The sequence below is a fragment of the Camelus bactrianus genome, chromosome 6 (genome assembly GCF_048773025.1).
Source record: "Camelus bactrianus isolate YW-2024 breed Bactrian camel chromosome 6, ASM4877302v1, whole genome shotgun sequence".
NCBI classification, from domain to species: domain Eukaryota; kingdom Metazoa; phylum Chordata; class Mammalia; order Artiodactyla; family Camelidae; genus Camelus; species Camelus bactrianus.
Genome location: NC_133544.1, coordinates 29,725,260 through 29,741,604, shown reverse-complemented (window position 1 = coordinate 29,741,604; position 16,345 = coordinate 29,725,260). Strand labels below are relative to the sequence as shown.

At 43.4% G+C, this 16,345-nt stretch overlaps 1 protein-coding gene across 13 annotated transcripts in view; it reads left to right on the top strand.

Moving 5' to 3' along the window:
- RAD51B (RAD51 paralog B) overlaps positions 1-16,345 on the top strand; it is a 696,422-nt gene that overhangs the window by 345,525 nt on the left and 334,552 nt on the right. For all 13 annotated transcript variants that reach the window (XR_012507483.1, XR_012507481.1, XR_012507482.1 and 10 more), the window contains one exon: positions 14,929-15,025. Coding sequence is in view for 10 of the 13 variants with exons in the window: in XM_074365347.1 (XP_074221448.1) it covers positions 14,929-15,025 (97 nt within the window). In the remaining 3 variants the exon portion in view is untranslated. The remainder of the gene's footprint in view (positions 1-14,928; positions 15,026-16,345) is intronic.

Below are 16,345 nucleotides of genomic sequence, written 5' to 3'. Positions count from 1 at the left end.
CTTGCATCTCCTACCTGAAAGATCAGGATATGCAACCATGAGAAGCTCCCTGAAGAGGAGCTTGGTCTCTTGGCTGGGGGACCTGTTTCGAAGACCTCCTATTAAAGACATGAATTTCTGATATAAATGTCTGGTCTGTTATTGTAGAAAGATGTAGATTGATTACCTTTTAAGTGACTTTTAGTATTCCAGAGTTTAAGGGCCTCCTCTGAAATACTCTGCAGATCCAAATTCTTATAATATTGGGGCCTTTTCTGCCCTTTGGAATGACCTTTCACATAACTTTCAGTGACCAAGTGGTGCCCTTCTTTCAAGGTCCAGATCAAATGACACTTTCCCTGAGTCCCCCAGTGAGGAGTCCTCCCTCCCCACCTTCTAGATGCCCGTGGTTCTCTCTTTTCATCCTTCATATGACGAGGAGTATTTACTTGCTCCCTTTCGTTATAGTTTGTTCACATACTCATGTTACTTCTTTCTAACAGGAAAATATCGATCTGATCTTTGCTTTGTTTTGATCATAGTTAAAACAACTGTATAAAATAACTTTTATTAACATTTTAAAATTTAATAATTAAATAAATTACTTGATTAATCTTATTTTGTCAGCTACTCAGCTTATATTTCACCTATGCTTCAGCCCTATCTGTAGGGGAATCCAGCAGTCAGATGGAGAGCCAGATTTCCTCTTTCAGAAGAGAGAGGAGAAGAAGGTATAGAGGAATTAACATGGAACTTGGAGATTCAAGAGCCACCTGTACCACTTCAGAGTCATTGCTTTAGAGCAATTGGTATGTCACTAGGGACCCTACCTGGTGACATAAAGATCTGTAGCAAAAGTCACCTTAGACTTTTATTTAAGATTTAGTTCATTGGAAAGAGGGGAGACAGGACTGCATAGATTTATGAGCAGTGGTAGATGGCACAGGGATGGAGTTTTGAGTCTCTAAGCCCTTCAAAGTAGCACAGGCTAGAGAAAGGTCTGGGAAGGGTTCCACGTTGACTGTGCTGGGAAGGATGAGTGTGCAGAGTGCGGGGGGTACTTCAGACAGAGAGAAGGTGGAGGGGTTTGGGGTGAGAAGCCCTAATTATATTCTTTATTCCTTAATCTTGCCGTTTTGCCCTGAGCTTACCTAGTTCCAAATACGGCTTTCTCTTGCTTCTTGCTTCCACTGTCCTCTCTTGGGAACTCCTCGGCTTAATGAATGGGACCACTTCTCATAAACCATAACCAGTACTTACAGTGAGCCTCACATTAGTAATGGGGGACTACCCTCAAAGAGAGCATAGAGGGTCTAACACTACTGATAGCCACCTCTGTAGAGAAAAGAAGTGAAACCAAGATCCCGTTGCATTGGACATCACAACTTCATGAGCACCTCGTGCTTGTCTCAGAAAGACTTTGAGACCCAGCTGTCTCATGGTTGTTATTCCTTTACCATCAATCTGCCTCTCTGTGCCAGGCGCGCCCCCCAGTAGGATCAAGGAGTATAAAGAGCATGGGATCTGGAGTCAGTAGACCTGAGTTTGGGTCCATTGTTACGCTGTCAACTTTAGGCTCCTCACTTTTCCTCTCCGATATGGAAAGAGATTTAATACCGACCTTATCACTAGATGGTAAGAAGGTTCAGAGGAGAGTTTATAAAGAATTCTTCCCTATTAACAAGCTCTCTCTTGCCACGGGTAAGAATCAAAGCCATGTTATGGTCTAATGGCTCTTCTGTTCACTGGTGTAAGCAACTCCCTACGCCTCTTGGCCCCAGGCTTCCCTCCCTGGTGAAATGGGCAAGAATGCTAGTTGTCTAGAGAAGGAACTTACCTGGAATCGGAAATGTGCAAGGTGGACATAGGCCTGGTGAGTGGCCACTGTGCTCTTTCCAGTACTACCTATTTCATTTCTTATAGCGAGAGTTAGGATGCTCCAGTAGTTTCCTTGTGCCCTGCTGGAACCTGGTGTATCTGATTGAAAGAGCGATTCTGGAGTCACATAGGTGCAGCTTCTTGCTGCCTGCTAGGCATGTTACCAAGAAACATTTATCCTTAAAGTGGAAGAATAATGCCACGTACCTCGCAGCATTGTAACGGGGACTGAAGGAGGTTATGGAAATAAGGCACTGAGCTCTGTGTCTGGCACCCAGTGGGTGCTCAGTAAGTTAGTTTTCCTCCCCTAGCTTATAAATTGCTCTTCAGTTTTTACCCTCATCAAAGAGCATTTATTAAAAATTCCAAATAAGGCACGGTTCTAGGTGCTTTTCCTTTAAGTAGTAGGGCGCTAAGGGAAGGGCAGGTGGGGGAGAAGGGCTGAGTTATACTGGTTTGTTTGCCTGATTATAAACAGTAGTAACATCTCATCTCCGGCCTCCGGTCCTGAGCGTGCTGAGTCACCATCCCAGCCCCTCGGCCCATGGTCTCTGGCTGTGTCTGTGGAATACAGCAAAACCCACAAGAAACCAGCGCTAATAACTGGCAGATCATTTTGAGGGATTTTTGTTTGCGTTCCTGTGCTTGCTCTCCTGGAGAGATAGGAAACCTTTAATAAGACTTTTCCTAAATGACGCTACATGTGAAATGCAGATTTTTTTTTTAACCTCTGTTCTCCCAACAAATGACCATTTCATGAGGTTTCTTTTTATTTTTTTTTTTTTTTTCCATCTTCTTTCCTGCTTCTCAGTACATTCCACAAAGAGCTTATTCCTCCACTGGTTACTGATTGATGGTTCTACTCTGTGTGTCCTTTAATTTTGCAATAAACCAACAAGGAGTCGAGACCACAAACTTAAAGAGGATTGACTTATTTATTTGACTGCATTCACTGGAGCGACCGGCAAATTTAGTCCTTTCAGTGTGGTCCTGGGGAGGGCAGGAGGAGGAGTCCATGAGAAAGAACACTGTGTTGTAAATAACCAGACAGAAAACAGCTCGCTGACCTCCCATTCCAGAGCAGCCAGCACCCATGCTCAGCAGCGATCCCTTTCCAGGCCTTGGTGGGAGCAGGAAGTCTTCCATAGGACTTGCCTACAGCAACAGAATTCTGAATTCAGGGCAACTTTAGATATGTAGAAATGGACAGCCACCACCCACAGGTCCCGTGTCCCTTCTTTTCAAAGGGATCATGATGCACCTTAAAGGATTGCAGGAGTAGTCACAAACCTGCAGAGGTCAGGCCTAGCCCCTTGGCTGAATGACTTCAAAGACCCAGAGCACACCTCCACCCCTTCCACCTCCATCCCAGCTGCATCCTCACTGTAAAACAGGCCTCCATCAGGGTGCAGAGCCACTAATGCACTTCATGAATCGATTACCAAACAGTTTAAGAATCAGTTCATTGTTTCTTACTTAGCATCACCATTGTATGGAGTAACCAGTCTGAAAATAAAGGCAAACATTATTTCCAGTAGGAAAATAAGAGCAGACTTCTAGAATGACTCACACCAATCCTAAGTAAACCAAAGACAGCCCTGATAGGGAGTTTAAATACATGGATATTGTTGTCATTTAGCTTAAGGTTGCTCCAGACCCAGAGCGACTCTCTGTGAGTTGAAGTGAAGCTGGAGAGACAAATGCCCAAATGGAATTTGTCCCAGCTGTGAACTCCTGTTCCAGATCCCAGTGTTGTTTGTGGCTCTACCACATTTAACCAGCTGACTACCTGTCCATACTCCGCTCTCCTGTGGCAGCCTTTCTCCGAAACTCTTGCCGTCACATTTTAGCAGAAGTGAAAATATTAGCAAGGTGGCCAAGACAGAAATAGACTCCAGAAGTCGGTGCCCTTTCTCTTGCCATACCTGCTAGAGCATGGTTCCGCCCTGGCCTGAAGACTCAGTGTTTCCAGCTCTACCAGACAGCATCCTAACAGTCCCCTGGTCTCTTTGGGCTACTGAAAGTTCATCTGATTCTTAAACGTTCTATACTGTTTTCCTTTATGTGTTATTTTTGCATTAGACAACGTGGAACGCGGTCGATCTGCTGATAGCAAATGCGTGGTGCTGAGGAAGTTAATCAGTGAAGATCCATAAGGCTGTAAGTTTTCATGTCGAGAGCCTTTTATGTGGTAGAACCAGCGTAGGCTCGAGGGCCAGACAGACCTGGTTTGAATCTGACTCTTCCATGTGCTGGCTATTTGGGCTCAGAAAACTGCTTAGCTTCTCTGAACCTCAGTCAGTTTCCTCATCTTCAAAACTGGGATAATGACGATTACTTCACTGAGCTGTGAGGATGAAATGAGCTTATGTATGTAAAGTACTTGGTACAGGGTCTGTCTGAGCCGTAGGAAGTCCCCCCTCCTCCCTTCCTGCCTTTAGAATGAGAACAGGGATGCAGAAACACGTAAAATCTCGTAATATTTACACTGTAGGTAGAGAGAGAAGAAAGAAGAACATACATGACATAATTAGAGAAAAATTCTTGTACTGAATTACTCAGTACTGATTCTAAAGTGGGAATATTAAGAACTGAGCGATGAGTTGCAGCTAGCATAGCTGGGAAAGATTTCATGGAAGAGGTAGGATCTGACCTGGTCCTGGAAAGGTGGAAAGAAGAGCGAAGGCGGACCTGGGCACTTGGGGTGCGGATGCTAGCCAGAGTGAGTGAAGCACGAGAATGAGAGAGAGAGAATACGGAGGTCGCCAGCCGCAGTTTCTTCCCTGGAAAACTGAAGTGAACAGAATCAGTAAAACTCTAGTATTTGTTACAGGCACCTGCTTGGAACTAGGCACTGCCTTTTTTTTTTTTTTTTTTTTTTTAAGAACTAAATTTTATTCACAAGATTAACAAACTTTTAGTTAGAAGGTTTTTATTTATAAGGACATCACCCCCATTCAATTCTAATAGGAAACCTTTTAACAGCTGCAATAAGAACCAGCAGTTTTTATCACAGAAACCAGATGAAGAGGTAAATTATTTAAAAAGGCATACGTACCTTAACTATGATATTAGGCACTGTCTTAAGTGCTTTATATGCCAACTCATTTATCCTCACAGTAGATGTGATTGTTATCCCAGGTACACAGTTGAGGAAAGTGAGGCCAGAGAGATGAAGGCTCTTCCCTGAAACTACACGGCCAGTAGGTGGTGAACTGAGAAGGAAACCGGAAGATCTGACTGCAGAGCCCACTGCTCTACCGCACGACAGCTGCCTTGGTTGTTTTTCAACTTTCCTCACAAGATAGTGAGGATGAGCTAAGACCATCTGGGAACATACTCTAAAAATCAAGTATATTTGTGAAAAATGGCGTGATTATTCTTGTTCATGACATCCGATGAGAGGTGAACAAGATGATAGATGAACAACTGAAAACGAGGAAGGAACAATGGCAGGGTAGCCCTCATGTGCAGTGACGTGGGTGTGTCCAGCAGCACAGGCGCCTCATCGTCCTCTCTAGCGGCTCGGCAGTCTGACGCCAGCTCACACGTCCTCTTGGGTCAGTGTTCCACGTGGCCATTCCCAAGCCACCAGAGTGGGGACTGGAGACTGGAAACCTGTTTGTCATCTGGTGTTAGGTCTTGTGCTTTTGAGTGTGATCTGCCCTTGGCCAGGACATCATTTAACGAGCCTATAGCCTGTGATTGGTAGTTAGCTTGTGAGTGGCCAGGAAGGAAGATCTCCACTCCAAGGGCCTTGGCATGGAAGGAAGCCCGCTCCTACTCACCATGTAAATATTTAGCCATTTTAATGTATTTGTTCTGGGCCTAGTCGTCTTGTGTCTCTCCTATGTTGACTCGGTTTAATTGCAGTTGATTATTGTTTGCCTTTATTGACATCACGTATTTAAATGTAGATACAGACAGCATTGCTTCGGCTCCCAACCTCTCCTCCCCCTCCTTGTTTTTAAATAACACCTTACACAATATCCCTTCCTTGAGGACATCAAATAAATAGTTTCTGTTCAAGAGCATATCTGATGAGGCTGCTGCTTTGGAAATTTGTTCCCAGGCAGACCTTTTGACCTCCTTTTGAACAGATAGTGAGCGACCTTTGCTCCCATTTTATGCCACAGATTCACTCCTTAGATAGAGTTGGTTGCACACATCCAGTTGAAGAGCCCTTGGTTAGGCTGCCATTTGCCTCAGTGGAAGAGAGAAACAAAGAGTCAGACCAGTGTTGGCTTATCCTCCTTTGGAAGTTTCTTGGAGGCCCCTCTAGGCTTCAGCTCCCTGCTCCTCAAGCCACTGTAAGTGTGGCAGGGGCTGGAGAGTAGCCAGCTTGGTGTTTATCAGGTTGGACTCCCCCAAGAACCGTATTTTCAGACCTCCAGGGAGCAAGTGACTCAACAGAACTGTTTTCTTGGTCTCAGATGAGTCTGAGGAGGGGAAATCAGTTGATAGCAGCTGTCTGTGATGGACTGATCACAAAGCTGTGTCTTTCTAAGCCTCTTTGCAAATCAAAGGGAGGGGAATCCCCAGAGCCCAGGCCTACACGTGAATAGAAAGCACCATCAAGTAACAAAAACACCTCAAAAGGCCAGCAGGAACCCAGGGGGCTGCTGGAAATTCACCTCCCCTGCCTTTCTGTGGGGCTCAGTGGGCAGTCAAGAGTGTGGGTGAAGGCAGCCAAACAAACTTCACGCAGAAGCCACTCAGCCACGGGAGATGAACATTGCAATGGGGGCTAGTAGGAAGGTTTCCTCCACGTCCGTGAACCTCAGAGTCATCTGACAGTTGGCCTTGTTCTTTGCCAAGCCCTGGCTGACCAGAGGCTGTTTTTGCTCCCGTGCTGACTGCAGAATTGCAGACACTTGGCGTCTGCACCATTTGAAGTCACCGAGAATGCACTCTTGCAGTTCACCGATGGTGCGTGTTGTTTCCTGTAGTGGGCCCCAGATCACTGACAGGATGCCGCCAAGGCTGGGCTGAAGGTGGAAACAGCACACCAGTCTGCTGTTTGTGGCCTCATTACAACTGTCGCCCCACCTGAGACCCGGAACCAACACGTGTTAACCTCAGCCCCACTGGGGCCAGTGGAACAGAGCCGGCAGTGCAACCAGAACACTTCACGCCTACGTCTGCGGCACAGTGGCTGTGACCCAGGGTTTCCACTGCACACTCTTGCATGTGCACCCCAGGGGAAGTAGGCCACGGAGGAAGCCGCCCTATGGTGCCGCACTGTTTGCTTGTGTGTTTATTTTGGCCGGATGGCAGACATAGTTATACATACCTCAGTGCATTTTCTCTGAACTCAGTGGTCGAGGCAGTGGCTTCAATGAGGTGGAAGCCGTGTTATCATCAATCCCTTTGTGACTGAGTGAGTGTGTACTTGTGCAAAGCCAAGGAGAGTCTTTTCCCATCCTCCATCTATACTGCCTCATGCTGAGCAAGTATGTGCTTTAAGGACTCTCTTACTAGCTTTGCCTGTGAATTTCACAGTGAAATCTACAATAGGAATTTTTCTTCCAGGTCCATTATAAGAGGTGTGGATTTTATCAAAATTGAAAGTATTCTCAGCAAAAACACAAGATTTTTTTAAGTTGTCTCCCTTATTCTTTTTTTTTTCCCCTCCTCTCTTTCTCAGGCAATCCAGTTGGTTCTATGTAGGATGGATTTCCTAAGATTAGACGTGATGAGAGTCAGTGATAATGGTGGAATTTTAAGTACAGCACTAATGCTCATGTGGATTGAAATGTGTAACATTTTTCATGGCCATCTGCTTTCTTTAGTCGTAATACATTCATTTTCTTCATGTCTTTTGTGGACTCAACACTTTTAGGTATGGAGAGGTTGGGAACACTTCCCAAAATTGCACAGCAGGTTAGTGACAGAGCCAGAAATAAAAGACAGGCTGCCTGACTCCCACAATAGTGTTTTCTTCAAGCCAAACTGAAGTTTGGTCCTTTTACCACAAATATTTCAAAAGGAAAATCCCCTATAGCTTTTCAGATTTTTCCCAGAAAACAACTGCCACGCAGAACCTCAAGATGGAAACAGCAGTCTGGAATACTAAAGCCCTGTCAGTTCTTTATTCTAGAACTGACAGTTGATATTCTCTGGGCTGAAGCTAAAGAAAAGTTATTTTTTTTCATAACAGAATGATTTATACTTTTCCAGAACTTGACAAAACGAAACCAGTAAATAGTAAAACCAGATTTGTGACGCTCAAACTCCAAAATATTTGGTCTGCCTTTTCCTCAAATATTGGATATCTCTTTTCAAAGCTGGAAGTGACGGGAAGGGGGTGGGATGGGGAATCGTCAGGGGAGAGGCATGAGTCTGCGAGTGTGGCTTTCTAGACCTGCTGTGGGGGGACTCACCCTGTTCCCACACTGCACCCAGAGGACCCCTCTCAGCCTTCTTGGCTTTCTCCCCTTGGCCTCTTGCCCTCCCCTGCTTTTCTCCCCGCCGCCCCACCCTCCGTTTCCCTCTTACTCCCAGCTCCTACTCAGCAGACGGGTTGGGGCAGACACCGTCATGGTTGGGAAGCAAGAGGAAAGGTTGGTGAAAACCACTCCAGGGCCTTTCTCTCAAGCCTTGGTGATGAAAGGACTCAGTGAACCTTAACAATTTCTCACAGGAAAATTCCTGCCTCTGTCTCCTTAAAAACAAGGCATTCAGCAACCCTTAACAGAGCCAGGATTAAAATTCAAAATTTCTGACTTATTCAAGGCCTATGTTTAGATAGAAAGGCTCCATCACTATCGTATCTGGCAATTAGGGTCACTTTAGATACCAAAAGTAACATTTTAAAAAAAGCATACTTTCAGACATAGTAAACAAACTTATGGTTACCAGGGGAAAGGGGTGGGAAGGGATAAATTAGAAGTTTGAGATACGCAAATACTACTATATCTAAAATAGATAAAAAAACAAATTTCTTATGTGTAGCACAGGAAACTATGTTCAGTATCTTATAATAATCTATAATGAAAAAGAATCTGAAGCATATATACATATATGAAAATGAATATTTGTATGCTTATGTATGACTGAAACTGAAACATTACGCTGTATGACAGAAATTGACACATTGTAATTGACTATACTTCAATTAAAAATTTTTTTTAATTAAAAAAGCATACCTTTCCATGAATAACTGAAAAATTGTGCTGAACACTGGAATTTGACACAAATTTTTAAAAATTAAAAAGAAGAGAAAAAATAAGAAATTTTAAAAAAAAAGCATACCTTAAGCTGATGGATCGTTTTTAAGATAAAAGTAATAGTAATAGTGATGTCTTCAAAACCTGTAAAAAGCAGAACTCTGTCATTTTTTTCATATTTGGAGAAAGGTTTGGTTAGAGAACTTTTTTAATTGAAGTATTGTTGATTCACAATATTGCGTTAGTTTCCGGTGTATAGTGAAGTGGTTTGAGATGTATATGTATATGCACACATACATGTATTCTTTTTTCCCGCTTCTATTCCGTTATAGTTTGAAGACCTGCCATTTTGACTGTGCTGGATCTGGTAGTAGGCAGGCAGTTTGGGAGCAGATTCAGCCCCAAAGTCTTTGTCACTCAGATGATGCCCTGTCTCGCTGGCTAGGTTATCCAGCCTGTTTACTTGGGAGCTGTGAGTCTCAGGGCAATCACTGTGCCTAGCCCTTCAGGCCTAGTTAGAGTGATCTTGAAACTTCTCTGATTCTCTGGGTTAGGCTGTAGCAGGTTTCTGGTAGAGTGGGCAGGAGGAGGAAGCGGGTGTTCTTGCGGGCATGGAAATGCCCCCGAGATACCTGAGGTTGCCTCATGATTCCTCTAGCCTCGAATCCTTAACTCAGTTGCTCCAGGACATGAGTTCCATAAAGAGCTTTAGTTTTTCAAGCCTCCTATGGGTTTCAGAAATGACAAGCCATAGACATTAAGCCACTGAGAGCCACCAAAAAGCCTGGCAGAATTCAGCTAGGATTGCCTCAAACGCTGGGTGCTTTTTAAGAGGCTGAAGCTATGTGGTTTATGGTTATTAATTAACGCTAGAATCTGAAAGGACTCTTGTCATAAGATTTGGCTTGTAACAGTGTAGCATTTTCATTAATCTTTTAATGTATTTCCTGGCGTTAGATCCCTTTGTTCATTGCTTTTATTAAATCAGATTGTGGAGACCAGGACATCAAGGCCTGGACCTGTCTGTGGCGCTGGGCTGAGAGTCCGTCTCTCTCCTCTCCTCGGCCTAGTGCTTGCTCTCTTAGGAGGGAGAGTGGGCAGGGAGGCCTTTTCTTCTCTGAGCTGTTACTCTCAGGCAGATGACTCTTGTGCACTCTGTGGAAGGTGGGGATTATAAAATTTGCCTCTCACCTGCCTCCACAGAAAGCTGAGTGAGGGCATGTACCATATTCTTAGGTTCTTAAAAGAATCTGACTTATACATACTGAGTTATGGTTTTGCTGACCATGAATCTCTCTTCTGCTGACCAGACAGAGCCAGATACCCCATTCCAACCTATTCTATTCCTGGCTAACTGCAAACTCCCTGTTTGTCACCTTCCAAGAGTCTAATTAAAGGAGCTTCTTTGTCAAAGGCTGTACCTTTAGTTCTGACAGTTGTCCACTCTGATGTGTCCAGGGCTGTTCCACTTTCTCTTCTGTCCACCATTTTCCAGTGCTCACTGTGGGTGGAATATACCAAGTGGCTGCTCATGGAGGTCCTAACAAAGACGCTTCGTTAATACTTCAGTGTAAGGTAGATAAGACTAGACACACACAGAGGCCCCGTAAGGGAGAATTTATTCTGGATCAGGAACAGGAGGCATGAGTGGGATGTGGGTAGAGCCTAGATTAGCCTAGTCCTAGCGTAGCTGAAGAAAGATGAGCCAACACATCAGACACAGACTAGAGGAGAGTCAGGCTCGATTGGTCAGTGGACTTCAGCTCACTGGGCCCCTGACCCTTGGGGCTGATGGTTCTTCTGACCTGCTTATCCTGCCCCTACCCTCTTCTCTCTAGATATTTGCCTCCAGAACTACCTTGATACTTAGTGGAAAGGAATCATATCTTTGTTCGTGTGTTGATGGGTTTTTCATGCCCAGGACCTTCTGTCTTGTGACCAAAATGACCTTCATTCCCAGCCATCTGCCTTCCTGGTTCATCAGGTCTTTAACTCGTTCCTGTTTCTCCACCTCTTTTCTCTAGCTTGTAAGTTCTGTGTTCCGTGAAGGCAGGGTCTACTGGGTTATTTATGAGTCTGTACTCTGAAGTTTCTTCTTTAGAGAGCTTCATTGTTCCCTCAAATTGAGCCTATGTGTTGAACTACAGTACACAGAAAGGTCAAGCAGGATGCATTTAGAGAAGTTGGATGATGCAAGGGAAACTTGGACTCCAGGGGAATGGTCTTTGAAAGGAGAAATCTCCGTGCCCCTCCCCATTTTGCCTTGAGGGGAGCACTAAAAATGAGACTGAAGGTCTATATGACATGATATGAGGAGTCATTTCTTACTCACGTGTACCTGAAGCATCCTACAACCAAGAGGGCATCGCAGGGAAGCCCTGGGAGTAAGCCCTGGGTCTCTCCGTATGTAAAGCTGAGTGGAGATACTACTTTCTGCAACTAATAGGGCTGCCTATTTCCCCCAGTAGGTGGATGGTGTTCTCTTGCCTGAAGGGTAAACTTTAAGCTGGATTCCATTTGCTCCTGGCTTCAGATGTAATCACAACTGTCCAAAACAAAAACAAACTTCCCCTTAGTCCAAGAATCTCACTCCGGCCTTTGGATTTGTAATTAATGGTAGTGGGGAGGAGGGGGGTCGTATGTTTTAAGAAGTCATACTTTTAGAGAAATGGCAGAAATAGCAGATGCACTTTCAATTAAATTTTTATTGCTTTTTGAGCATATCACCAGCAAATATTTGTTCTGTGTCATCAGTGCACTATATGTTGTACAAAAGGGAATCAGGCATGGGTTTTCTGTCTAAACAAGCAAGGTATGTATAAATCAGCAAAGGATAAATAAAGACGAGGATGGGGGTTAACATTTAAGTGTTTACCATTGGTCAGGCACTATGCTCGGGACTATATATGCATTATCCAGTTTAATCCTCAGAATCCTGTGAGTTAAGAATTACACCCAGAGAGGTTGTGAAACTTACCCAGCATCACATAGTAAGTGTTGGAACCCAGGATGTGAACTCAGGTCTGTCTGACTCCAAAGCCCTCAGCCTAATCAGTGTGCACCTGCTCTTACACAAATTTAGTACCAAACTTCAGAAGCCTTAATCTTTCCAGTGGAGCAGAGCAGCAGCAAAGCCACTCTGAGGTGACAGTCAGAACTCATTTTCGGAAAGCAGATAGTGTTAAGACTCTGTTTATAATGTGTAAAAGTATTTGATCGGTTATTTTAGGAGTGCAGTTTTCAAGGCCCCAGGATGCCTCAGAGGACAACACACCTATAGGCTTCTGCCCAAGTCATGGCTATTTGTAATCGATGCTATTTGGAAATGTTTCCATTCTATCACTTTGTTGAACACAGATTTAGAAAATCACAGCACTTCGATGAGAGCAACCCCCTGAGTTTGGTTGCTATGTGTCCCTTCAGTGATTTGGCTTTCGGACTCATAATAAAAAGGGAGTGGATTATTAGCAGAACCACTTAGGAGCTTGTTTTTTTTTTGCCATTGGAGACTGAAAATGTTTTCTTCTCCATCTCCTCTTCCACTGAAGTGGCACTGGGGTTGGGTATCTTTGGAAGCACATCTGTGATTTGGTTTTGGGCTCTGTAGGGTATCATTTTATTAGTTATGTACAATAAAACCATCATCTCAGTACAATCTTCCATTATAGGGTCAGTGAAATAATAATGCAATTGAGAAAAAGTGGTCTGGATATCTTAGTAAATATTTGTCTTTAACTTGCAAGTTTCTAGAGAGGACACACAGAGCCTTCACCTCCATATTCTCCCCTCTGTATATGGGGATGTGCTTTGCATGGTAGGTGTTCAGTACTGTTTTTCTCATTACTGTTACCGTATCATTAATGTTCTACTCCTTTTCACCAAGCCACCTTTTAGAAGAATTCCCCTAAAAGATAGAGCTTATACATCTAGATCTCTCAGAAGCTTCACATTTTTTTCAAACCGTGAGACGGATACATTATTTTCTTTATTGGTGGAAAAATCACATCGTATCCTCAGAACACTGCAAGGTTCTTACTGGCCTTGCTTTAAATAATTACTATCTTTTTCTTAACTGAGATTTTTACACAGATTCTTTGCAGTTAAGTAAAACTCAGGAAGGACTGTGATTGGTAGGAATGATCAGGTACTGAAGTATGTATTCTGATGTCAAAAATTGTGATTTCATGTTGAGTTACTAGATCCAATTGTCTGAAGCATGTTGTATGTTCTGTATTTATAATTCATGAACCTATATAACATCCTTCTGAAGGAAATAATGGCAACAACAATGGCTTCCATTTATTGGATATTTACCATGTGCGAGACACTATATTAAATACCTTACATCGATGATCTTATTCAATTCTCGTAACAATTCTGTAAGATAGGAATGGATGACACTCAGAGGTTTAAGTAACTTTCCCAAGGTGTTCGTAGTGTCAGGAGTCAGAATTTGAATTCAGTTTTACTGAACTCCAAAGCCCATACCCTATATAATAAAGAGGAAAATGAACATAATTCCTTATTCATGCTCCTGAATATGAATATCTGTTTCTTAAAGGAACAGGCTATTATTTGGCCATTTCCAGCCATTTTAACTGACATATCATATGTGGTTCTTACTAGTCCAGATGAAAATGAGGCATAAGATGAGCACATACTCTGGAGTACTGTGATATGTGGCCATCACTGCAGAGTAGCTGGAGACTCACAAAGACCTTGGACAGGCCATCGCTAATAAAGGACTTCATTTCTTTACCTGACCTTGCCATTCCTGTGCCCCTCTCTGCCCTCAATTAAGCTGCCATTGATACAGGATTTATAACGTGTCATTGGTCCATTCAAGAGACAGTGACAGAGGTGTGGCTGAAAAGCTGGACAATAAAGAATGGAGATGATTTCCACTTCTGCTTAAATCAGGGTGGCAACAAAACCATAGCTGACCCTAGGACAGACCAAGACGGTCTAGCTAGATGCACATTCCAGGTACTAAATGCCTAGTTCTTCAGAAGTTACAGTTCCTCTGAGGGACCAAGATGACTCTCCAAGATGCCCATGATGGGAATGCCCAGACCTTGGGAAATGATTGTGGTCTTAGTCATGCTGCAGTTTTCCGAGAGAAATTCCATGTTTCATTCTTCCTTGAGGTTTCTAAACAATAGAGTAAATCTTATAAATGAGGATTTTTAAGGAATAGTTTCTTGATGGAACCAAATTAAGAAATATAATGGGGAAATTAAAAACCATGTGAATTAAATACTCTTTAGAGTCCTTTCTAGGAATTTTAAATGTTGTGAACTTTATTTTGTATAGATGGGATTCTATTAATTTGTGTTTTAATTTCATAATGAGACTTTGGAATTCTTTTGTTAGAATTCATTTTATTAGAAGGAAGAGTGCTGTTCCTTTAGAGATGAATTTTGTTCCAATTTCACAAATTTGGAAATAAAACTCTGAAGTTTTGTGTTAACAAGGGAACTTGCCCCAGGCATCCAAATGTTAAATTATTACTTTCTTCAGCACTAGTAATATTGTATGTTCTGAACATAATCTTAAAAATACGAATGCATCTTAAGTCTCTGATTAAGCCATCTATATTATTCACCTAATATGGCAACACCTCTCAGTCCCCATGTACTCAGCATTTAGAAAGAATTGAATAGTGGTTTAAGCTCTGAAAACAGTCAGTCTGTTTCCTCAGTTTTCTGCGATTTGAATGACTTCGAGGCTTTGCCAGATATTCTGGCCTAAAGATAAACTTGATGAAAGTCAGAGCTGGGGTTTTCCTACCTGAGTACTTATCAGTCTTCCCCTAAACCACAGTCTGCCTTTTATAGCTCTAATAATTAATTTGGGCTTCTCTCTTCTCCCTTCCCTCTGCCTTCTCCTTGTCTGTTCACAGGTTATCTTGACGAATCAAATTACAACCCATCTGAGCGGAGCCCTAGCTTCTCAGGCAGACCTGGTGTCTCCAGCTGATGATTTGTCCCCTTCTAAAGGTAAGGGATCTGTCCTAGAGGGGCTGAAACTTGACACTGACATACAGCCCCACCGCCTCTCTGCCTCCTGTTGAGAGCAGAGACACACAGCTAATAGGCCCTGGCCAGTGAACCCAGCCGGAGCCTGGAGATGTAGGCTTGGCCACCTTTCCCGGCATCTGATCCCTTGTATTTGGAGTCTCTTGCCCTGTCTCTGTAAGTGAGCTTCCTTTTTCGCCTGAGTGAGTCATCTTCCCAGGCATCCATCACCTCCACCTGAGGCTTGTCACTCCTCTGTAGGTTGTTCTCGGTCCTGAGTATGAGGACTGGCAAACTGCTAAAGGACTTTGTTTTTGAGACTGATGCTCAGATGTTGGCTTTACCCAACAGCAGGTTAGCCTTTTGTTTGTGCCGGCTACTTGTGGACTGGCTAGAAGTGTGCGCCAGGATCATGTGCTGGGGATGTGGAGTTCCCAGTCAGCTTTACAGAAAGATTAAAAAAAAACTCTCCACGTAGGTAAATCTGCAAAATTTTCTCCACCCTCCCATGCTAGCAAAGGTCAGACAGGCTCTGGTTTACGTAGCTAGGGGAATTACACCACCAAGCCAGTGGGTGGTTTCTAGTTTTATTGAAAGTTCTCACTTGACATTTCTGAGTTCTGCTAGCTGTAGTTTAATTTCTTTCAGGGCAGAATGCTATGGGCCTGGGTAGATGAGCACAGCTGTTCCGGGCCCCTCTGCACTTTCCATTTTCTGAGAATTATTCATGATGGACTATGTGGGAGCTCTAGGCCTAGCAAGGCTCCTGACTGCCGTGGCAGATTTCCACAGATTAACATTGGTTTATGGTATCAGAAATTGAAAGGACCACATCCCTGCTTCTCAGTGGTGTTTTTCAGTGAAAACAAATTATTTATTTATGAAAACTGTAGAGTGCCCTGTGTACCCTATTTCTACATTCAGTGATGCACTGTCATTCCCCATCACCTGGGCTGAAAACCTGTATCATCTGTTACCTCTCTCTCCACACTTTTTGTCATCAAGTCTGCTTGGTTCTTCTTTCCAAATATATCTTTCCTCTGGCCTCTCTTTTTTTCAAATTGTATTGTAAAACTCACAATCATATTATTTTAATAAATTCCCAAATGGCCCTCCCAACTCCAGCGTCTACCATGTACATTCTGCCACTACCAAATTCAGCTTCCCCATTTCTGGCTTCCTTTTCCTGTGTCACTCTCCTACTCAGAAATCTTGAAATTGTTTTAGCTCATTTACTGAGAATGGACTAAAGTCAATAAGCTGATTTAAAAATACTCAGGAATTTGTGGTTTGTTAGGCTGA